General features: G+C 52.7%; 2 protein-coding genes and 2 long non-coding RNA genes across 4 annotated transcripts; 2 read left to right on the forward strand and 2 right to left on the reverse strand.

Moving 5' to 3' along the window:
- On the reverse strand, positions 1-3,022 carry LOC120887691 (uncharacterized). The gene is made up of 2 exons (XR_013426968.1): positions 2,621-3,022; positions 1-129 (listed from the first exon to the last, which is right to left on the reverse strand). It is a non-coding gene; the product is annotated as an uncharacterized LOC120887691 (long non-coding RNA).
- Positions 2,978-14,086, forward strand: Nfatc2ip (nuclear factor of activated T cells 2 interacting protein). The gene is made up of 8 exons (XM_005323784.5): positions 2,978-3,511; positions 4,280-4,352; positions 6,073-6,193; positions 6,792-6,872; positions 6,958-7,144; positions 8,470-8,614; positions 9,046-9,155; positions 11,699-14,086. The coding sequence occupies exons 1-8, from the start codon at positions 3,107-3,109 to the stop codon at positions 11,855-11,857; spliced, it is 1,281 nt and encodes a 426-aa protein (XP_005323841.1). The 5' UTR covers positions 2,978-3,106; the 3' UTR covers positions 11,858-14,086.
- LOC144367511 (uncharacterized) lies at positions 5,837-16,540 on the reverse strand. Its single transcript, XR_013426969.1, has 2 exons — positions 16,407-16,540; positions 5,837-6,471 (listed from the first exon to the last, which is right to left on the reverse strand). It is a non-coding gene; the product is annotated as an uncharacterized LOC144367511 (long non-coding RNA).
- Positions 16,528-23,384, forward strand: Spns1 (SPNS lysolipid transporter 1, lysophospholipid). Its single transcript, XM_005323781.3, has 12 exons — positions 16,528-16,768; positions 16,852-16,917; positions 18,360-18,496; positions 19,562-19,713; positions 19,799-19,865; positions 20,609-20,754; positions 21,017-21,172; positions 21,467-21,656; positions 21,952-22,017; positions 22,267-22,365; positions 22,625-22,796; positions 23,038-23,384. Exons 1-12 carry the CDS (start codon positions 16,528-16,530, stop codon positions 23,130-23,132), a joined length of 1,587 nt encoding a protein of 528 aa, XP_005323838.1. The 3' UTR covers positions 23,133-23,384.
- Positions 23,385-23,439: the final 55 nt, after the last annotated feature.

Consider the following 23,439-nt stretch of genomic DNA (forward strand, 5'->3'; position numbering starts at 1 on the left):
TCAGATAGTTGAAGTTTACATATTATTCTCTAAAGAGAGAAATAATTGGCTTCAGGGATGTCCACGCCAGGGAGTCTCAGAGAAGCTGGTGTCAGGTGCCACTCCATAGAAACTCTACTTTTCTCAGCCCTGCAAGGTAGAAGGGACACGTGATGGGGGATAATATGTGTGATATTATATGTAATACATAACATATATAAACTATAGATATAGAAATAAACAGGGACCTGGGTCTTCTGTGGGGAGGGGGTGACAAACTAAGATATCACAGGTGAAGAGGTGTCTGTCTCCCGAAAAGGTCCAAGGAGTTTCTGGAGAGAAGGTGGAACTCCATTCAGGACCAGTGGGGTTCTTGGGGCCTACGTGATAGAGAGAATTTCAGTGCACACCAGACAGAAGTTTATTTAGGAAAGTAGATCAACGCATTCAAGGGACAATATGGGTCATCTCAAGAATGAGACACTTGATTTGGGGGGTTCCCTGCTCTTCTTTTAAGGGGTGTTAATAGGAAGGTATGTAGGAGTGATGTCATGGTAATCTCAACATGGTTTCCAGTGATCTGGTCAATCTCAGGTGATCTGATCAATAGAGAGCCCTGGAAAGTCCACCTAAATAGTAGATTTCTTAACATGTCATATCTCTCTTTGCTCAATCTATTTATTGGGGGGATAATTAATCATACTCAAGACAAATTTACTTATTTTCTAGAAATTTGGGATTGACAGGCCTGAGAGACTGTCTTAGGCCTAGAAGAGTATATAAAACTTCTGAATTTAAATTTTAATTTCCTTGCCCTTCCTTTATATCTCCTTTCTTCCTCTTTCTTATTTTCCTCTACTCTACCTCAGAGGGGACCGGAGAGAAAGCCACCACTAGCAAATACCGTTTACTTTTCATAATATCAATTTCCTTTATAAATGTGTCTTTTACAGACTTCAGCATTTCTCTGAATAGCCATCATGAAATACGCCAAATAAGTATATTTTGGGGAGGTGTATTTTGGTCTCCCATCGGGGCCTTTGGTGCAATCGATGCTTCCAGCCTGCCTACAAAAGTCTCCTGGGGTTGGGAAGTCCTTGGAGTCCCCTCTGTCAGAGCCCAGTAGCCTTTGTGAACTGAGAAACAGCTCCACCTGCTGGCGTGAGTCTTCAGTCCTGACCCGGGTGAGTCAGTGTGGAGGATCTGAGGGTGTGTTGTGTTGGGGTGAATGTGTGGGGGGATGTCATTGAGATGGTGCTGGTGGTGTCCAGAATGGGATGTGGGTGGCACTTGAGATGCTGTTCTGGATGGATGTGTGCAGTACAACTTACATGAACATTTGTGTGTGTGTCTTGTGGAGTTGGGTGCCTGTTGTGTGGGTGTCACTGGAAGCCTGCTGTGGACGTATGGTGTGAGGTTCAGGGATTTCTACAGTTGGAGGCAAAGTGGGAGGTGTGAAGTGTTGAAGAGGTGTGTTTGTGTTGCATTGCTCAGGACTTGTGTGGAAGATACAGATGTTGGAGGTGTATGATACCATTTGTGTGGGGTGTGGGTGGGTGTGTTGGGGGGAATAGAATTAAAAACAAAAATCTCTCCACCCAATAACCCTCTCCACAAAGGTAGTAGGGGACAGGAAGGTTTTATTACAGAGTATGCATTAAGCTAGAATGTGATTGGCATCACAAGCAATCCATGAAGATTGCAAAGGCAGAAAGAAATCTTACCCTTGAACCCAGGGCTTCCAGCAAGCCAAGCACTTGCTCTACCGCTGAGTTACCCCCAGCCCCACTGCTATTTAAGGTCAAATTTCAAAACTGATATCAGGCTTTCAAGATGAACAACTCCTCAAAAGGAGTTGATTAAACCTTTAGTGAAACGTGGTTCATCTTAACTTTATCATGCATGATAAGCAAGGAGGCAACTTGTGCTAAGACGTTTGCTGGAGAGGGAACAAACTTTTTTGGTAGTTTCGCATATTGGAGCAAGATGACCAGAGAAGTTAGGCTCTTATTTTCCCCTAGGAACTGGGAGGGGTGTGTGTGTGTGTGTGTGTGTGTGTGAAATCCCCTTAACATTTGCATTTCGAAAACACATATCCCCTGGGCTGGGGATGAGTGCTTGACTGGCAGGTCCTAAATTCAGTTCCCAGCAACCCCCGCCCCCCAAAACAACAACAACAAAAACCCACAAAACACATCTCTGAGTTGTGAACCCCTGAGTTGTGAAAGGCATTATAAAGATCAGCATATGCGGCACTTTGAATGTTGGATTTTGGTCTGTTCCCGGGCTAGCACGATCTTCTCACATGATGCTGGGCAGGGAGGGGGGCTGCAGCTCCCAGTCAACCCTGCCGTCACCCGGGGGAACAGCAGCCAGTGCTGCAAGGTGCACTGCGGTGCCGCGCCGCGACCTTCTGTGGGTTGCGCATGTTAATTGCAATGGTAAATCATAAATCGAGGAGCACCTGTATTTGAAAGGGCAGATTTTGAAAGAGAAGGACGAGAAGTCTTTTCCTTTGTGTTCAGCAGGGAGAATTAAGCCTCTTATTTTAATCTGCCTCTGCCCTGGAAGGAGCCGCGCTGGGCCAAGTGTGTGCTCTTGGGTGTGGGTTTGAAGGCGTCCGACATGAGGGTCGGTGTACCTGTGTGCGAATGTGGCACCGAGTGGCATTCCTCAGGCCTGCAGCAGTCGGCTGTAGGCTGGGGGGGCCGTGGCCGGACACCCGCGAAACCTCAGGCCTAACTCGGCAGCTCGTGAGGCGTTTCCCGCTCCTTCTTCCGCCTCTCTGAGCACTACAATTCCCAGGATGCCCCGCGCCTCCGCCACCGAGACGACGGGTCTCTTCCGTGGCGGCTCCGGGGAAAGGCTCGTCTAAAGGGAAGAAGCCCGGCCAATGGGGGAGCCGGACGCAATCGAAACCTTCGCTGATTGCACCGAGGGGATTGGAATCTTTGGCGCCTTTGTTTCAGTGGTGGGTGCGTGATGGACGGGTGAGTTGACCAATGAAGTGGCAGGGGGCGGGCCCAGAGCGTGCGTGCGGAGAGGGATGCTGGCCAGCGGGCTGTTCGCCCAGTAAAAGGCGTAAGTTGCTGGAGGGGGCAGCCCAGAGGGAAGGCCGGCGTGTGCCATGGCGGAACCGGCGAGGAGACGGGGTCGAAGGCCCCGAGGCGGCGGTGTTGGCCGAGGGGCTCGGGGAGCCCGGGGCGGTCGGGGCCGGCGTCCTCGCGCCCAGCGGTCTCCAGCTCGGCGCACCCCGGACACAGTGCTGGTGGACTTGGTCAGCGACAGCGACGAGGATTTCGTGGAGGTCGCGACTGCGCGCGGTGCTGCCGAGCCAGCTGAGGTCTCGTCCCCGATTGTGGTCCCGTCTCCGGAGCCCCCAGAGCCGGCCGCACCCCGGGCCGACAGCGACAGTGACAGTGAAGGCGCCGACGCGCGGCCTGCGGGAGCCCAGCGGACTCTGATCCGGCGGCGGCGACGGCTGCTGCTGGATCCGGGGGAGGCGCCGGTGGTTCCGGTGTACTCCGGGAAGGTGCAGCCAGGTTCTCGGGAGGGCTAGCGCCGGGGGCTGAAGGGCGGGGGGCTGCAGGAGGGCTGTGTTTCGGGTGTGCGGGGGCTGGGGGCTGGGGGTGGCCTTGCCGGGCTAAACAGAAACCGGGGCTCGGGTGAGACGCGAGGCTCCTGGGGCACCTGCAGATTGGGGAAGTGAAGGGACTTGGGTATGTTGCAAATGTGGGGCTCTGTTGTCTTGGGCATAGGGAGGCAGAGGGACTGGGAGAAGCTGGGATTTGGGGCATGTTGAACTTTGAGACTGGAGTCCATTGCTAAGGAAGCCAGGGAGCTGGGGTTCATAGGGAGGGATTCAGAAGGACTGGGGGGCTCGCTTCAGGAGGCCAGGGTCCCCAGGTGGTAGGTTGAGCGAGAGGGCTGGGGTTCACTAGTGGTCTAGGGTAGAGGAATAGCTAAACACCTGGTTAAAAGAACTATCGCTCCATCTTCAGAGTGCCTTGGGGAAAGGGGCTTGGTACTACACTTTTGGATCCTGGGGGAGCTGGGGATATGGCTCAGTGGTAGAATGCTTGCCTAGCATGCATGTGGCCCTAGATTGAAACCCCAGCACTGGAAAACAAGAAAGATGGGATTCTGGAGAAGCTGGACTCCTCTGAGTTGCCTAGAGTGGGCCATAGTATCCTCATCCTTAGGGAGGACATAGGAATTGGGTGCCAGAAGAATCATCCTTCATGTTCCCTTTTGGGAGGTGGAGAACTTGGGACTGATCCTCCCCTTTTTGTCTTTACAGGTGCAAAGCAGCCTCCACCTCATCCCAGATCATGTGTCCCTCCTGAAACTCTGCCCTGAAGGGGCTGAGGAAGGTAAGGGAGCATGGGCTTCCCCAAGGAGACTTTCTGGGGATTACATCCAGTTATCTCTCTCTACTGTGGTTTTGGAATCCAGCCTAGGGACTGTGCTTGTACTCCATCTGGGAGCCACATTCCCAGCCCTAATTGTCTTTTGAGACTCAAGGAAAGGACATGGGAGAGGGGACTCTCCTACATTCTACCTATTAAAAGACTCCAGTCCTGGAAGGAGCTGGATTGTTAACTAGAAAGCACTGGAGCCAACTTAGAAGTGCTGTCCAACCACCCTCTTCCTGACTCTTTTTTAAAAATATATTTATTTTGTTTATTTATTTTTATGTGGTGCTGAGGATGGAACCCAGGACCTTACTTATGCTAGGCGAGCGCTCTACCGCTAAGCCCCAGCCCCAGCCCCTTCCTGACTCTTAACAGACAGAAGAGTGTATTAGTATAGATTTTTGGGTGGCACCCCCAGACATTCTGATTCTGTGATCCTAGTCGGGGCAGGGGAAGGGGAGTGTTTAGAATTTGTGATATCTTGTTACAACTGCACCAAGTCCATGGGAACACCCTGGAGCCAGAAGGATGTTCTTTGACTCTTATCAGGGTTGCACAGCCTTTATCCTCCCCCAGTCATGTGTGATTTTTGCAAACCACCCAAGGACAGTGAATAGGAATCAAGTCTAATGAGGAAGTGATCCCATCTGTAAATGCAGACCTTGACCAAGACTTTGGTACCATGAAGGGGTACCAGATACTGATTTGGCTTGGCTTCAAATCCCAGCCCTAACTCTCAATAACTGTGTGACCATGGGCAAGTTATTTAACCTCTTAATGCTTTAATTTTCTCATTAGGAAAAGGGGGATAATATTGGATCTATGTTAACATGATTTTGGTGAGAATTATTTTAAGGGAATATATAGAGAGCTGTTTCTTGGCAATGTATATAGTTTAGAACAGTACCTGGAAAGTAGAAGTACTATCAGAAGGTACCTCCATCCTTGCTATTCAAAATGTGGGCCCAACAGTTGGGCATCCCCTGGGAGTTTGTTAGAAATACAAGATTTTCATGCTTGTGACAGCTGCCTTGTTTAGATAGGACAGAATTTTTCAACCTCAGCGTTACTGATATTTTGGACTGCAAAGTTCTTTTTGTAGGAAGGCTGTCCAGTGTACTATAGGAACTGACTTCTGTTCACTACCACATCACAACCCCCTTCCTGTCCACATTGTGACGGCAGAATTTCTCCAGACATTGTCACATGTCCCCTGGGAGGCAAAATTGCCCCTTGTTGAGAACTCCTGATCTAGAGTTCATTATTGTTTCATTTGTGCAGTACTTATGTTGTGGTACTGGGAAAAGAACCCAGGGCCTTGTGTACGCTAGGCAAGCACTCTATTGCTGAGCTACACCCCAGCCCAACAGCATTTATTTTGATGTTTTATGTTCAAATTTATTGGCATTGAGCAAATGGGAAAAAATTTCTGTATTTTAGAATAATATTTGTTTTCTTTTTAATAGAAATATAAGTTAAAAATGGTGACTTAACGGGGTTCCAGTCTCCTTTCTTTTTAGTTTGTTACGGTGTTAGGGCCTGGAACATGCCAGGCAGGTGCTCTCCCCGTGAGCCACACCCCAGCCCTTGGGCCTCTCTCAAAGTCTTTGACTTGTTTCTTCTTGGTAGCCCCCCCCCCCCCTTGGCCAACCCTCTCCACTTTCTCCTCTGCTCCCAGAGGCAGATGTGGCAGATGCTAGCAGTCCCCACCCTGAGGATCTCCCACATCCAGACTCTCCCTGGAAGAAGAAGCTGAGGAGTAAGGATGAGAAAGAAGAGAAGAAAAAGAAGGTGTTTGAGTGAGTGGGGCTGGGCTCTTGGGCCCCGGGGACAGGAAGGGAGTTAGGTTAGTGAGGCAGGCAGGACCTTTGGTGGCTCCTGAAAGGGAAAGGAGAAGGGATGGAAGGGGTGTTGAGAGCCAGGTGGGGAATCAAGCTCCTGGTTGAAGAGGAGACGCCCCCAGGGCCTTTCAGCCATGGAAGTGGAGTCTGAGGTGGGGTAATGCAGGGGGAGCGTGTGGTCACATTCTACCCGGTGCCTGTCTGCCGTCTTCTCTGCTTCTCTGTCCTCGTGGTACCTGTGTGAGAGTTGTCGAGTAGAGGAAGAGTAGTCAATGCCTATATCTGTTATAGATTATTGGACATTAACCTGGGAAGTGACTTATCTTCAAGTGAGACATTTTCTTCCCTTCATATTTGGGTCTTGTAAATAAAAAATTGATGTCTTGTTCCCTGTCCCTTACCTACCCCTGTCTTCCAGTAAAATAGAAGTTACTAGAAAGTGCTTTCTTCTGATTCTCCAGCTCCCCTCAGGTTCTTGGGGATCCACAGCCCAGGAAGAGAAGTGGGGGCTGGAGTCTCTCCTTTGCCTCATCCTGTCCCTCTCTTCTTTCTACAGGGCTCGGGACACCTCTCCTCTGCCCCCACCTCCACCAAGGACAAAAAGCAGAAAGCATACGCGGGCACTCCAGAAACTGAGGTGTCATGGGGCTCTGGATGGGGTGAAGGAGGACAGTTTGGGAGGGTGGCTGACCTCAGCTGACCCAGAGTCCTATTGCACCCAGGGAAGTGAACAAGCGCCTCCAAGATCTCCGATCTTCCCTGAGCCCCAAGCAGCACCAGGGCCAAGGCCGCCAGAGCCAAGACGACGAGGTGGTCATAGTGGAGGGGCCCACGCTCCCAGAGAATCCCCGGCTCTTCCCACTCAAAATCCGGTGCCGGGCTGACCTGATCAGATTGCCCATCAGAATGGTAAGTGCCTGAGGGCCACAGGAGGAGGACGGAGAGCTGCTTTGAGGAGGTGCTGCCTGCAGGGGGGTTCTGCAGCAGGGACTACGCCTTCCTCTTCCCATCCTGCTCTGCAGAGGTGCCTTCTACTCTCCCCTGCGTGTCTGGGATCCTCTCTCTGTAGCTTTTCCTTGCTCTCCCTCTGGCGAACTTCCTGCCCATTTCTCAAGGCTCCACGGAAGCCTCATATCTTCTTTTTTTATTTTTTTAATTTGTTTTAATTAGTTACACATGACAGTACAATGATCTTGCCGGGTCATCTGTCCTACAAAGTGTTTTCTCCTCATCCATCTTGCTTTTTCCTCCCCAGGGCTCTGTGCTCCTCTATGCTTGTTCTCACTGCACTGGGCACAGCAGATGTCACTCAGTCATCCTGAGCCCCTCCAACTTCCTGGAAAAGGCAGAGAGTTGGGTGGGGATGGCCCCAGTTCAACACTAAGAATGATGGCAGAACCGAGCACTCACTGAGTGCCCCCTGTGCGTGGCTCAGAGCAGCCAGGCCAGGCTGCAGCAGGCAGCCCAGGACCCTGTCAGAACGCAGCCTCTGCTCTCTTTGCTCTGTGGGGTTTAAAGATCTGTGAGGGGTGGGAGTGTCAGTGTAGGGTGCTTGCCTTGCACCTGCAGTCCCTGGGTTTGGTCCCCAGTACCACAAAAGAAAAAAAAAAGTTTGTTGCCAACCTTTGGTTTACTACGGGTAATTTCAGGCAAAAGTCCAGATTTCTTGCTTCTTTTAAAAATAGGTATGTTGGGCTTGGTGGCAAACATCTGTGATGCCATAATCCCAGAATTAGGAAGGCTGAGGCAGGAGGATTGTGAGTTCAAAGCCAGCCTCAGCAATTTAGCAAGGCACTAAGTAACTCAGTGAGACCCTGTCTCTAAATTAAACATAAAAAGGGTCTGGGGATGTGGCTCAGTGGTTACGCACCCCTGGGTTCAATCACCAGTACTAAAAAAAAAAGGAAGGTGTAATCAACTGTCCCTCTTCTACCCGGTGACAGTCAGCTGAAATGGCCATTTTGAGGGGACATGCCCTTCCCTGTTGTAATCCCCGCTGTTCCCTTTTTTCTCCTATACCATGGCTGCTTCATTTCTTTGGCTGCTCACGTGAACCTCTTTCTGACATGACCTTGTTCTGTACTTGCCAGGTAAATATGGTGAGACTCACGGCTGAGGAGTTCAGCAAGTAGCTCAGGCCAGAAACTTGTGGTGGGGGCGGTGGGCGTAGGGTGGGGGCGGGGAGGGGAACTGGAAGGTGGGAGGGCTCCTTTGCTTCTTTTTCCCCTTCTTAGTCGGAGCCCCTTCAGAGTGTGGTGGACCACATGGCCACCCGTCTCAGGGTGTCCCCAAGCAGGATTCTTTTGCTCTTTGGAGAGACAGAACTGTCCCCTACGGCCACCCCCAGGACTCTGAAGCTTGGAGTGGCTGACATCATTGGTGAGTGAAAGGAGGTGGGCCTTAGGGAGGCTTTTTATTTTATGCAGTGCTAGGGGTTAAGCCCTGGGCACTCTGCCACTGAGCCGCGTCCTCAGAAAGCTGCATGAGACCAGAGCCTTGTGTTTGGGGCGTGAGGATAGGGTGGGGGTAGAGCGGGGAATGTGAACACAGAAAGGACTCTTTGGCTTCTTGTCCCCCTTCTTAGTTTTATTTTTTAAATTTTGAGACAGGGTCTCCCTGAGTTGCTAAGGCTGGCCTCCTACTTGCAATCCTCTTGCCCTAGCCTCCTGGGCGCTGGGATCTAATGCACATACCGCCACACCTGGCTTGAGGAAATTTTGCCATGGGAAGGGAGAATGGGGACAGGTCCAGAGTGGGCTGCACTTCCAACCCCCCACTTAGGCCCGGCTTCCTGATTCTGCCTCCCACAGACTGTGTGGTGCTAGCAAGTTCTTCAGAGGCCACAGAGACATCCCAGCAGCTCCGTCTCAGGGTGCAGGGGAAAGAGAAACACCAGATGCTGGAGATCTCGTTGTCTCAGGTGAGTGGGAAAGAAATGGCTGTCCACTCCCTCCCCTTCCTTTGCTGTGTCTCTGTCAGTTGGCAGGAATGCACTCCTCCTAACCCTGACTCACTGAGGACACTACCCTCCATATTGGGCACACGCCTGGCCTAGGAGGTGGGGAAAGCCCAGGTTCAGCTTCCCTCCCTCTTCTGCTGGGAACCTCTGTTCTAATCTGTATGTCCCCTCAGTCTCCTGACTCCTTCCACTCAAAACAGAAATGATCTTTGGACAGTGACTGATAAAAAACAACACAACAGAAAAATAATTAAAGCCACTTTTTTTTTGGTGGTACCGAGGGATGGAACCCAGGCCCTGAGGGCATTAAGCAGATACTCTACCACTTGTAAGTGCCAGTGTCTGTGCTGGGGATAATTGCTGTCTGCTTGGGGACTATATCACTACAGTGTGACCTGGAAAGCCTTACCTGGGAAAGTCCTGTGGTGGACTTCACTTAACAAATAAGAAACTCAGAACTGGGGCTGGAGGAACTTGCTGTATCAGTTCTTTTTTTTTTTTTTTTTTTTTTTTGCTGTATCAGTTCTTATGGCAGCTGTTACAAGATACAGGTAGTCCCCGCTGATCTGGGGTTTACGTTCTTAGGTTTCAGTTACCCATGGAACTGTGCTCTGAAAATATTAAGTGGAAATGTCCAGAAATAAACAATTCATAGGCTTTAGATTGTGTACAGTTCTGAATAGTGAAATAAAATCATGCACCGTCCTTTGTCATCCCACTCTATCCTGCTGGATGGACCTTCTCCACTGAACCCTACTGTGTACACTAGCTGCTGCTTAGTAGCTACCTGGGCTATCAGATTTTCTGCTGTGATATTACAAGGCTTGTGTTCAAATTATCCTTATTTTACTTAATAATGGCCCCCAAATAAGAGTTGTGATGCTGGCAATTTGGATATGCCAAAGAAAATCTGCAAGGGGCATCCTTTATAAAGTGAAAAGATATAAGTAAATAAAATAAAGGCATTGTGTCCATCTACAACTAAATACACACACACACATACACACATATATAAATATATAATTGGGCACAATGGTACACGCCTGGTTTATCAGACTCAAAAAGAAACTATGCACAGGTGTCTGAGCAAATGAACAGAAGATATATATGTATATCCCCAGCCCTATTTTGTATTTTATTTATAGACTGGGTCTCAATGAGTTGATTTAATGCCTTGCTTTTGCTGAGGCTGGTTTGAACTCTTTATCCTCCTACCTCACCTCCTGAGCCACTGGTATTATAGGCGTGCGCCATTGCGCCCAACTATATATGTTTTATATATATATGTGTGTGTGTGTATATACATACATATATATATATATACGTACACACACATATATACATACATACACACACATACAGATGTGTATGTATGTATGTGTATGGGGTGCATATATATATGTATATATTTATATATATATGTTTAGTTGTAGATGGACACATACCTTTATTTTATTTATTTATTTTTGTGTGGTGCTGAGGATCGAATCCAGTGCCTCACATGTGCTAGGCAAGCGCTCCACCCCTGAGCCAGAACCTCGGCCCTACAGAAGGTATCTTGAGACAGACCACAGTCGTATAACTTGTATTACAATGAACAGTAAATTGTTAAAATTGTTCTAATTTTATTATTGTTGATTTCTTCCTATGCCTAATTTATAAGGAAACCTTATGAGAGTGTATGCATAGGGTCTGGTACCCTCCATGGTTTTAAGCATCCATGAGGGGTCTTGGCTCATCTTCCCCCTGAAGATTGGAGCACTCCAGTACCAGAACCAGTAGCTTAACTCAATAGAAACCTTCTTTTACACTTGGGAAGATTGGAAGTCTGAAATCAGAGGTCAGCTGGATGCGGTGAGCCCTTCCTTGCCTCCTTCTGGCTCTGGTGGTGGCCAGAGTTCCCGGCTGCAGCTGCCTCTGTGCTCACATGTGGTCTCCTGATGTGTCTATGTCCCTGTTTTCCTTGTAAGGACATATTTAAAAAAAAAAAAAAAGTTTATTTTGAAACAGGGTCTTGCTAGGTTGCTGAGGCTGGTCTCAAACTTGTGATCCTCCCAAGTTGCTGGGATCATGGTTTGAGGATATAAGTCATATGGGTGCCCTAGCCCATAACACTTGTCTAACATCGCACATCCAGTAAGTGGGAGAGCCAGGCCCCAGCCAGGCCCTTCTCACCTCAGAGTCCGGGCTTCCTTGTGGTCTTGCCTCCTTATTGTAAGGGAGGTGACTGGGGCTGGAGGACGTGCCGAACCCAGAGCTTACACCCTATCCCTTGGGTTCTGTGGCTCCCACTCTCTTCTTGAGGAATCTGAGGCCAGAGGGAGCAGAGGACTCGTGCCAGTGCCCAGAGGGGAACCAGGCGGTGCTGACTGCTGGTCCCCTCGCCTTCCCCTCCAGGGCTCTGCCCTCACTGGTTTGGCTGCTTGTCCTCCTGTGCCAGGTTCGCTGACCGTCACGCAGTCTCCCGGCCCCTCCTTTACATCTGTGTTTTCCTCTCCATCCAGGATTCTCCTCTCAAGACCCTCATGTCACACTATGAGGAGGCCATGGGACTCTCTGGACACAAGCTGTCTTTCTTCTTCGATGGGACAAAGCTTTCAGGCAAGGAGCTGCCGGCTGATCTGGGCATGGAATCCGGGGACCTCATTGAGGTCTGGGGCTGAAACCCTGTTTGGAGGCCCTCCAGGACTTGGGGACAAAGCTTTTTTGCCCTCTCAGGGTTAGCAGAAGCTGAGTTAGAACCTATCTTTAAGCTGAGGCAAAATCAAGGAATGAACTTTGACTCCATCTCCTGTTGCCCCTGGTCTCCAGCCTAGCTGCTTGGTTAGTGTGTAGTGGTCGTGGCTGCCCTGGGGCCTGTGGCTGCATGACAGGTCCTGCTGAATCGTGCAGCCCCCAGGACATGGAGAAGATGTCTCCCCCTCATCTCTCACCTTCATCTCCTGTCTCTTCCTCCAAATGTCTGTTCTATGAACTGTTGCTCTTATTCAAAGAGTGACTTGAAGTAAACGAGGGTTGGGTCTTGGGCTTCCAGGCCTGGGACACAGGGCCTTAGATCACATCAAGGACCAACAGCGGCCTTATCCTCATTTGGGGGCTGGGAATGCAGTTTGCTGGGGGCACGTTCTCCAGAGTGGTGTCTGGGCTGCAGCTTAAGCCCTGGAACACTCTCGAAGAACGAAGGAACTAGGGTCTCAGCCACGGCTTCTCCTCTCCCCAGGACCCTTTAGAGCCCCCTTTCTGGTGCACACTTCCTGGTGCACACACTTGAGGCAGAACTGAGCACAGCCATTTGGTTTTGGACTTTGGGATCACAGTCCCGTGCAAGGATCCTGGTTTTGTGGCGTTTCTGCCTTTCTTCCCACCATCCTGTCCCATCGGCACCCTGTTTGTTTATTCTATATCTTTGAGTATCACTGTGTCCTTATAGGATACGGTGTTCAGGAGTGAATATGCTTTTACTGTTGTGTGAGAATGTGGTGCAATAGGTTTCACTCAGTATGTGTGGAGCTGTAGCCTCTGCTCATTCTAGATCTGTCACGTGGTACCCCATAGGGGCATCGACGCATTTCATTCACACTTTGCCTTACGTAGCGGACACCGGGGTGCCACCACCTCCTGGCACCACATTCCAGGCCACGATCAACATCCTTTTCGGTGTCCCTTCTGTGCTCGTGTGAAACTTCTCTGGCATACACACCCAGGATGGGGTTACGGGTCACACAGGCTGATCTCTCTGGCCTTCCACTGGAGGCTTCCTTCCTCCTCATCCTCCCTAGCACTTGGTACTGCCCAACTGTCTGGTTTTCGCCAGCCTGGTGGGCCCAAGGGGCACAGCGTTTAATGTATTCCCATTGGATCACCAGTAATTTGGGGGATCTTGTCGCCTGCCCCTCGGCCCCGCTGGCTGCTCTAGGAATGAATGGCTCCTTTTCCCACAGGACTTCCTTTTTGTGTGTTGTGTGTGTTTACTCTGAGGAGTTCCTTATATATTTCTGGGTAATTGCAAATAACTCAGAATGGCACTTTGAATCTAGGGATCCTTCACCGAATAGACATTCTTAATTTTAAGGTAGACACATTGTTTTGTTTTGAAGTTTGTTGCTTTTTGATTTATTTGAAGTTAGTTAAGATATTTTCGTTTTCTTATGTTAGCTCATTTCTTTTCCTTTCACGTTGAGTCCACAGAGTTCGGCTTGCTCCAGCTAGGACACCCTGGGCAGTGCCTTGGCTGGCCACTGTTCTGAGCGGTCCAGCACTGGTTCTCACTAGTTAATGCCAGGCTCTGCTGGTTGGAAAAGATTAAACATCACCTTTAAACTATTTGATATGTACCTTTGTGTGTGAGACCAAGTTTTATTTTTTATCATAGAATGAGCCATTTTTCTCAGTTTTGTCTACTAAAAAAAAGCCATTAATCTTTCACTGATATGTGGTATTTTTTCAAAAGTATGTCAACTCCTTAAAAATGTTTTTGTTGGACTGCGGCATTCCTTTGAATTTTATAGCATGTAAATAATCCATGTATAGTCTAGCTCTCCATCTTTTTTTGCAGAATTTTTGTATCCATTAGTAAGTTTGAGCACATAAAGATTATGTATTCAATCTCAACAGAATAAATGGGAGTAAACTTGTATATACTTAAGGATTTCCATCTTTCTGGTCCTCATGTGACCTCTCCACTAAGATACTTGTGACAGAATCCATTATTATTCCCTCACATCCATTCTTCTCCCTTCCAAAGTAACAGAACTCATGGCTTTTAGTGAAGTACAGAGAACCTCAATAAAGAGTCATCAGCTCTCTGGGTCTGTGAAAATGCATCTTGTAGATTCAACCAACAGTGGGTGCAAATATTAGGGGAAATAAATTCTCTCTGTGCTAAACAGGTACAGATTTTTTTGTCATTATTCCCTGAGCGATGCAGTATTCAGTACTGTATGTCGTCAAGCTAGATGTGACCAAGGGCCAATTCAGGCTTGCCGGGTGGAAGTGGAAGAGGAGTGCTGCTACTTCCAGGAAGTGGCTCTAGCAGGCAGCGCGTGTCCGTGCCCTTCCCCTTTGCTTACTTCCTGCCTGCTGCCTAGGAGTAGAGCAGTTCTATGGACAGGAGGGGACCTTCACAATGGGAGCCACATGGGAGGACAATGAGGAAGGGACCTGGGGCTCACCCTCCACGTAGGCACCTTCCAGCCCCACAGCATTGACCTGGGGTAGTTACCTTACAGTAGTCCCCCCTTATCTTCAGGGTATATGTTCCAAGACAATCCCCCATCAATGTGTACCTAATGCTGTACACACTGTTTTTCCCTATAAGTACATAGCTATGATTTATCAGTTAGATTTTAGTTTACAAGTTAGGCACAATAAGAGGTCAACAACTAATAACCAAATAGAGCAGTTACAACAGTATACCGCAATAAAGGTTATATGAATGTGGTCTCAAAAATTCTTACTGGCTAGGCGCAGTGGCACACATCTGTAATCCCAGCAACTCAGAAGGTTGAGGCAGGAGGATAGCAAGTTTGAGGCCAGCTGCAGCAACTTACTGAGACCCTGTCTCAAAATAAAAAGGGCTGGGGGGCTGGGGATTAGTTCAGTTGGTAGAGTGCTTGCCTTGAATGCGCAAGGCCCTGGGTTCAATCCCCAACACCACACACACACACAAAAAAAAAAACGGGATGGGGATGTGACTCAGTGGTACAGTACCCCTGGGTTCAATCCCCAGTACCCATAATAAAAATAATTCTTACTGAACTGAGCCGTGTTTTGGACTGCAGTTGAATACAAATTACTGAAACTACAGAATGTGAAACCAAGGATAAGGAAGAACTTGCACATTGTTCCTGCACATGTGAACCCAAGGCCTGCTTCAGAGAAGCCCTCAACCTCCCTGACCAGCTCCAGTACCCTTTACCAGGTTTATGACATCCACATGCTGGACTTCTCCATGAGACTCCAGAATTTGTCTTGGATTTCTGGGGTCTTGAAGTTGCATCTTCAAATAACTATAATAATTTTACTTTTCAATAGAGTTTACTAAATGTAGTTTGGAGCCGGTTATCTCAGCGGCTCAGGAGACTGAGGCAGGAGGATCTCTAGTTCAAAGCCAGCCTCAGCAAAAGTGAGGCGCTAACCAACTCCGTGAGACCCTGTCTCTAAATAAAATACAGAATAGTGCTGGGGGGGGATGGGGCTCAGGGGTGGAGTGCCCCTGAGTTCAATCCCTGGTGCCCCCACGGCCCCCCCTTTCAAAAAAATAATGTAGCTTGGAGGTCATGCCGGGCCACTGAAGAACTACTCAAAGGCGTCCTGGGGCTGGGCTCCTGCCTCACCCGAGTCCTGCAGGTGGCAGTGTCCTTACGCTCAGAGCGCCTGCCTGCACTGCACGAGGCCACCAGAGGGCGCAAGAGCTCCGGACCCCACTGCGGCCTGGGCGGCGGAGGACGCTTCTCTCAATGGACATGTCAGTGTCCGCAGTGGAAGCTCAGGACCGGGGAACCCGAACGAGACAGAAGGCGGCTCAACTTCACTCAGCATTCACTGAGACGTACGACGCCGCCGGCCACGCGCCGGGAGGAGGAAGCTGACTGCTGGGAGCGCCCGGCGTGGCTGCAGAGATTTACTATCTCCGAATCCCTCGCGATCCCATTCTCTCTCCTGATTAGCAAGAAGCCTGCCAAGTGGGCGTTCCAGATAAAGCCACTGAGATCGGCCCAGTCACGGGGACAACCTTCAGGTGGGCGGTCCCGGCAGGCCCAGGCGCGGGGTTGCCATGGCGCCGGTCCGCGGAGCCTCGGGGGTTGCAGGCTAGGACCCGGTTCCCGATTACCGAGGAGACCCAGGCCGCCAGTCACGTGATGCGGGAGGCTGGCGGCTCCTTGAGGCTTCCGTAGTCCGGGCGGGTCACGTGCCGAGGGCTTGCACCCTGGGGCTCCGCCGCCGGCCCCCGCATCACATGACAGGCTCCCGGGCAACATGGCCGCCGCCGTGGGGCAGCGCTGGGGTTGAGCTACAGCGACCGTGCTGCGCCCCTGCCCGGGGTGAGGGGGGCCTCAACCTGGGAGTGGGGCCAGGCCAGCCTTAACCCTATCCTGTCCCCAGCGTCACCTGAATTCCTTGTGTCCCCTCTGCGCGGTGGTCTTCGGGGAGAGCATGACAGGGCCCGGGGTCCTCCCCAGACATGCTTATGCTCCGGGGCGAGCTCCTTACCCGAGTCCGGGCGCGCTAGGATCCCCAGGGTTCTCCCCGACCTCCTTTCTCCAGCCTCCTCCTCTCGCAGGTGGATCGTCGGTGGGACCGGAGCGCGGGCGGGCGCGCGCCCCCCGGGACCATGGCCGGCTCCGACACCACGCCCTTCCTCAGCCAGGCGGATGACCCAGAGGACGGGCCGGTGCCTGGCACCCCGGGGTTGCCGGGGTCTATGGGGAGCGCCAAGTCCGGGGAGCCCGAGATCCCGGATCGCGAGGGGTTGCAGCGCATCACCGGCTTGTCCCCGGCGCGCTCGGCCCTCATAGTGGCCGTGCTGTGCTACATCAACCTCCTGAACTACATGGACCGCTTCACCGTGGCCGGTAGGTTCACTTCTGCCGGGGAGGGAGCGGGGTGCCCAGGATGGGGCCGCCTCCCCGGCTCATCCCGAGCGCTCTCCTTCCAGGAGTCCTCCCAGACATCGAGCAGTTCTTCGACATCGGAGACAGTAGCTCTGGCCTCATCCAGACCGGTGAGTGGAGGCCACTCTTGGCCACACACAGCAGCAGTTATTTCTCTAGGGGCCTCATTGATAAGGGAGGTAATGACTTTGATTTTGCTCGGGACTGACCGGTTAAGCTAGGGCATCACATTTAAAGGGGGAGTCCATTTGGAGTAAATCTCTGCTCTTTTGCTTACTGTGTGATGATAGGTAAGGTGCCCGCCGTCTCTAAGGCTCCTTCTCTTTGTCTATAAGATAGAACTAGTAAGAACAGATCGTCTCATAGGACCAACTTGAGAATTAAATGAATTTATGCCTGAGAAGTGCCTGGTGCAGTGTCTGGAACGTGGTAGGCACCCTTTATAGATAATGGCAGGAGAAGGTGTCTGGAATGGGAAAAGGTGAATTTTCCTTGTTCAGATCTTTGGGGTGCAGGGAAGGTAAAGCCAGGGCCAAAGTCTTCTTTTCCTTCCTTCCCTCCTTCATTCCTCAAATGTTTCTGAGTACCTACTATGTGCCAACTGCTGGAGGAAGTGATGATACATCTCTAGGACTTTACCAAGACATCAGTCAGTATCTTCAAATCTTTCTACTGGGGGAGGAATTGGCTATTCCTGTTATTATCCCTGTTTTGCATAGGAAGTAGGTAATGTCACCGGCATCTTTTATAAGAAACTGAGGCTTGGAGATGAGTTTTGCCCAGGGTCAAGTTCCAGACAGAGTAGGGATTTTAATTCTCGCAGTGTTCTTTTTTCTACTCCAGACCAATGAGGAACTTAAGGTATGAAAGTCTGGAGAAACAAGCATGTGATCATAGGTCAGTGTTGTAAACCCCTGGAGAGTTACGTTAGATGGAACTGGCAATCTGTGCAGGGCGGAAGGCGATTTTCAGTAAAACTTTCAATTAAAATGAGATCATTCTCCATAAGGATGAAGTATTATGTGAAATAAAATAAGTGTGGTAGGCAGGGACTGGCTATGTGGTGATTTGGAAAGGTATCTAGTCTGGGATCTAAAGGAGCCAAGCTCTGTGAACTCGGGGGAGAGGAGACTATGTTCCAGATAGAAGGGGCCCAAACCCTTAAGATGATATTGACCTTGGCAATTGGGCTATTGGATGCAGAGGGGAAGGGAAAGTGGGTGGCTGTGAGGTTGACCAGGTGGACGGGCTAGCTTGGGGCATCGTGGGCCACTGAGTTGAGCTTGGGTTTTGGTTTAGGCTGGGTAGGAGGGACTGGTGTGGCGCCAGGACCATCCATTCTAAGTGGGAGTTTGGGAAAGATATTGAAGATGGGGACAGTCCGGCACTGATGGGTTACAGGACTGGGACGTAGGGATGGTGGCTAGTCCGTGAGGAGGAGGGGGAGGCTCTCTCTTGCTTAGTGTTTCCTGCATCTTGTATCCCTGAGCTGGGGTGGGAGTTGGGGGGCCCGGGAGCTGGGGCTGGGCCGTGACTCTCTCCTTCCTCCCAGTGTTCATCTCCAGTTACATGGTGTTGGCACCTGTGTTTGGCTACCTGGGTGACAGGTACAATCGGAAGTATCTCATGTGCGGGGGCATTGCCTTCTGGTCCCTGGTGACACTGGGGTCATCCTTCATCCCCAGAGAGGTGAGGCCCCGAGCTGGTTCCTGCTTCTGGCCACTCCCCACACCCCCATCAGTTTGCCGCTGCTCCTTGGAGTCATTTCAGCCCGGGCGCAGTGGTCCCTGCCACCTTCTGCCCTCTCCTTGCCTGAGTTCATCTCCACCCGTCCGCGTCCCCTTTCTTTCAGAACCTTCTTCTGTTTGTCACCGCGTTCCCCTGGTCATTTGCTCCTCCCCTCCACACCTAAATGCTCATGTTTCTCTGCCTTGGGAAAAACCCTTCCCCTTCCTGGTCCGATTTCCTGAGAGGGCCCTTGAGCTCAGGGCCAGCGTGGGCGAGGGGACAGCCAGGGAGCGGCTCTCACTCTTTGCCCAACTTCCTCAGTCCCCACTCACCCTCGAGTGCTGCCAGCTGACTTCTGCCCCCACCACTCCATTGAACTTGCTCTTGCCAAAGTCAACAGTGACCTCCCAGGTGCCAGATGGGGCTCCCACTTCCTAGATCTGCTCCTGTTTGATCTCCTGGGAGCCCCGGCACCCCCAGCCCACTTTGTCCTTCTGGAAGCTCCCTTCTGACTTCTCGAGGCATGTTCTGATTTCCCTCGCACCTCCCTGGCTGTGGCTTCTGGGCTCCCCTGGAATCTCCTCCACCTGCTGTCACTCTGCCCTGGCCTCTGTCCTCAGCCCCAGGCCCCAGGTGTACTCTCCTTGGTTGATTGTACCATGTCCTTAGCTTCAGGTGTTGGCAGACACCTAAGGTCCTTATTCACCTTTGTCTTGGTGGGAGGGGCGTGGTAGCCACTAAGGTTTGTTTGGCACCTACTGTGTGCGAGGGAAGGAGTAGACCTTTACTGTGCAGGCCTCGCAGTAGCTGTGTGAACAAGTTATTGTTATTCCCCTTTTGCAGATGAGGAAACTGAGGCTCAGAGAGGTTAAGTTACTTTCTCAAAGTCCCAGCTAGTAAGTAGTGGACCAGGATTCCAGCCAGGTCTGTCTGATTCTAAAGCCCAGGTTTCTCCAGCACTGGCTGGGGAGGTGGCCTGGGAGGCTGACTCCAGGGTGGGCTGCCACCTCCCCTGTTCTTCCCCAGCGTTTCTGGCTGCTCCTCCTGACCCGGGGCCTGGTGGGGGTCGGGGAGGCCAGTTACTCCACCATCGCGCCCACTCTCATCGCCGACCTGTTCGTGGCCGACCAGCGGAGTCGCATGCTCAGCGTGTTCTACTTTGCCATCCCAGTGGGCAGGTGAGCTGGCCTTGGGCCTGGTGAGGGGCAGAGGGCCTAGGTGTGGGGCCCGGCTGACTGTCCCTTTTTCCCTCCTTTCCCCTAGTGGTCTGGGCTATATCGCAGGCTCCAAAGTGAAGGATGTGGCTGGGGACTGGCACTGGGCCCTAAGGGTGAGTTCGGTCATGTCCTAGAGGGAGGTCAGGGACATTCTCGCTGGGCCCCCTTTCTGCCCTTCAGACACCTCCTTCTGTGGCGGTGCTCACTCTCTGAGCCTGCAGGAAACCTGGTGCCCCCACCATGAAGCCATGTGCTTGTGGGTATCAGAGCCCATGTAAAACTGTAGGCCCCGGAAAGTGGCTGCATTTGCTTTTATAGTGGAAAGCCCCAGGGTGAGCATCAGGTAGAGCTGGATCCAGGGCTCCCACGCTGTCAAAGGAAGGAGATCATTCTCTGTTTAGCTTCCTGTCCTTGATGCTAGCTTCATCTTCAGGTGTGTGAAACTCTAAATGATCCTGTTTCACCTGAGCAACTTGGGCACGTTGGATCCTCGGGCAATAATCCTGGTGGTGATGATATGCGGTTCCCAGGCCTCCCATGAAATCAGCCACCAGCATTGGGGGTTAGCGGTGCTAATTTTGGCCTAGTCTGAGATGCTGTTTGAACCACGTAGATTGACAGCAGTGTGTGAGGGGGGTGCTTTCTCAAAAGAAAACTAGGGTTCTGTTATCAAAGGAAGCAAAGTTAGCCTTGCAGAAATAGGGTGGCCTCCAGTGATATCCCCCACCCACTTCTCAAATGGGGGCTTGACTTCCTTGAGCCGACACCCGAGGGGTCTCCGCTGTCACTCTCCCCCAGCCTAGAGATTGAGTGTGTCCTGCCCTGTGCCCTTTCCTGAATCCCGCTGTTTCCCCAGGTGACACCGGGTCTAGGAGTGGTGGCTGTCCTGCTGCTGTTCCTGGTCGTACGGGAGCCGCCACGGGGCGCCGTGGAACGTCACTCAGATTCGCCACCCCTGAACCCCACCTCGTGGTGGGCAGATCTGAGGGCTCTGGCAAGAAAGTGAGTTCCACCCCTTCCCAGTCCAGCATCTGAGGCCCTGGCATCTATGGAGGCTGAAGCGGGCAGGGACTTGGTTGTCTGCCAGCTGCCCAGGAGTGACTAGGGCAGTCCCGTGGCTACTGCCCCCTTGTGCCAGCGTCCTGAACCGCAGTCTAGCCTCGACTCCCAGGGTCCCGACTTCAAAACTTAAGCCAGGAGGGAGAAGGGTGTCCTTCCTGCCTGGACCGCTCAGGACCTGACCCCTCCCTCCCCCCGTCTGCAGTCCCAGTTTCACCCTGTCCTCCCTGGGCTTCACTGCCGTGGCCTTTGTCACGGGCTCCCTGGCGCTCTGGGCGCCCGCGTTCCTGCTGCGTTCCCGTGTGGTCCTGGGGGAGACTCCCCCCTGCCTCCCTGGAGACTCCTGCTCTTCCTCTGACAGGTACCCAGATGGGGTGGGCAGGGGGCCTGTAGGTGGCAGGGGTGGGGAGCCTGGGATTCGGGATCGGGCAGGAGGCTGAAGCCCGGCTCTGTGCCAGAGTCTCAGTCTCTGGGTCCGGGACACGTGGCGGGATAGCATCTCCTCTCGGGGGTCCGTGGACCGTGGGTGCTTTTCCTGAATAGACCTGGGTGCGAGGGTGGCTGGGATGAACCATCTCCCCCCCAGGCCAGGGGGACCCGGCGGGGCCCTTGCAGGCTGAGGGTCTAGTCCCCACGCCCCACCCCCACCCCCTAGTCTCATCTTCGGGCTCATCACCTGCTTGACCGGGGTCCTGGGTGTGGGCCTGGGCGTGGAGATCAGCCGCCGCCTCCGCCGCTCCAATCCTCGGGCCGACCCGCTGGTCTGCGCCGCTGGCCTCCTGGGCTCTGCACCCTTCCTCTTCCTGTCCCTCGCCTGCGCCCGTGGTAGCATCGTGGCCACCTACGTAAGTAGCTAGCAGGGGTCAAGGGGACGTTCTGGGTTCAGGGTGGAGGGACTGGGGTCAGCCAGCAGAGTGGTTCAGAGCCTACTCAAAGCGGAATGCCTGGTTTCGAAGCCCATCTCTGGTCTTTCCCATCTGTGTGACATTGAGCAAGTAGCTTAACCTCTCTGTGCTCAGTTTTTTAAATCTGTAACATGGGACCTGCCTCACAGAGGTGTGGTGAGAAGGGGTTAGTGGAAGAGCCTCGTATGTAGTAGACCCTTCTTATAGTGAGACCCCCACCCCTCCCACCCCTCAGATTTTCATCTTTATTGGAGAGACCCTGCTGTCCATGAACTGGGCCATTGTGGCTGACATTCTGCTGGTGAGTAGCTGGCAGCTCCAGGGTGAGCCCAGAGGCTGATGGGAGCAGGGATTGGCATCAGGGGACATCGCTGGCTCTGAATCGTGGCCTTTCCTCCTTTAAAACCCAACCCCCCATTAACTTCTGGATGCAGCCCCGGGGTGCCTGTAGTCCTGGCCTGGTCTTGACCTTGGGCCTAGACTGAGCCTTGGCCCTGGCCTGGCCCCTGCCTCTTGCCCCGAGCCCCCCTGAGTCCCACTCCTCCCCCAGTACGTGGTGATTCCCACTCGCCGCTCCACTGCCGAGGCATTCCAGATTGTGCTGTCCCACCTGCTGGGCGACGCGGGGAGCCCCTACCTCATTGGCCTGGTGAGCCCCTGGGCTGGAACGGGTGGGGGACGGGCCCTCACTTGCAGCACTAGCTGGTGGCCTGGGGGGGGGGCACTCGTCCCTGTTAGGCACCTCTGCCTGGTGTCTCCTACCTCCCCTCCAATGCTGGAAGCTCTGGGCTCGCCCGGGGTCCAACCTCCTTCCCTTCCTCGGGCTCCATGTTCCTTTTCCCTGATGTCCAGGGGTCCCCGTCCCCGGCTCCTGCCTGGCTCCCTCCGACTCCCTCTCCTCCTTGCAGATCTCTGACCGCCTCCGTCGGAGCTGGCCGCCCTCCTTCCTGTCCGAGTTCCGGGCCCTGCAGCTGTCCCTCATGCTCTGTGCCTTTGTGGGGGCGCTGGGTGGCGCGGCTTTCCTGGGCACCGCCATCTTCATCGAGGGTGACCGCCGGCGGGCCCAGCTGCATGCGCAGGGTCAGTGCGGCCTGCTGTGGCCACCGTCACAGTACTGTGTGTCTGTCTGTCCAGGCCTGTGTGCCCAGAACCTCCCGGTCCTCCACTCTCCCTCCTTCAGGTCTGGGTCTGTCTGTCCCGCACGCTGATCCCTGTCTGTGTCTGGGGGTTCCTGCTGCTGCTCCTTCCGTGTCCCATGCCCGTCTGTCCCCCCACTGGCTCTGCCTGTCCATCCAGCCCTGGCTCTGACCCCTCCCCACAGGGCTCCTGCCCGAGGCGGGGTCCACGGACGACCGCATTGTGGTTCCCCAGCGAGGCCGCTCCACCCGGGTCCCGGTGTCCAGCGTGCTCATCTGAAGCTGCGTCACTTTGTCACTCGTCTGTCTGCAGATCTGCTGCAGCTGGCCCTGGGCCACCCCGCCGGGTTCCCTGGTCCCAGACCCTTGACCTGGCCCATTTCAGGAGGAGACCCCGGGCTGTGTCCCGCTCCCTGACACTACATGGGCATCGCAGAGGAGGATGGGGTCTGGGAGGGGACATCCCCTCTGCCTGGTGGCCCCGGGGCTTGGTGCTATTTGTAATGGGAATAAAATTTGTAGCCAGACCGCACGTGCCTGCCGGATCTCTCTCTGGGTGTAGTGGCCTCCGACCTCTGGCTGTGGGG

This window comes from Ictidomys tridecemlineatus, chromosome 10, assembly GCF_052094955.1.
Source record: "Ictidomys tridecemlineatus isolate mIctTri1 chromosome 10, mIctTri1.hap1, whole genome shotgun sequence".
Classification (NCBI taxonomy): Eukaryota; Metazoa; Chordata; class Mammalia; order Rodentia; family Sciuridae; genus Ictidomys; species Ictidomys tridecemlineatus.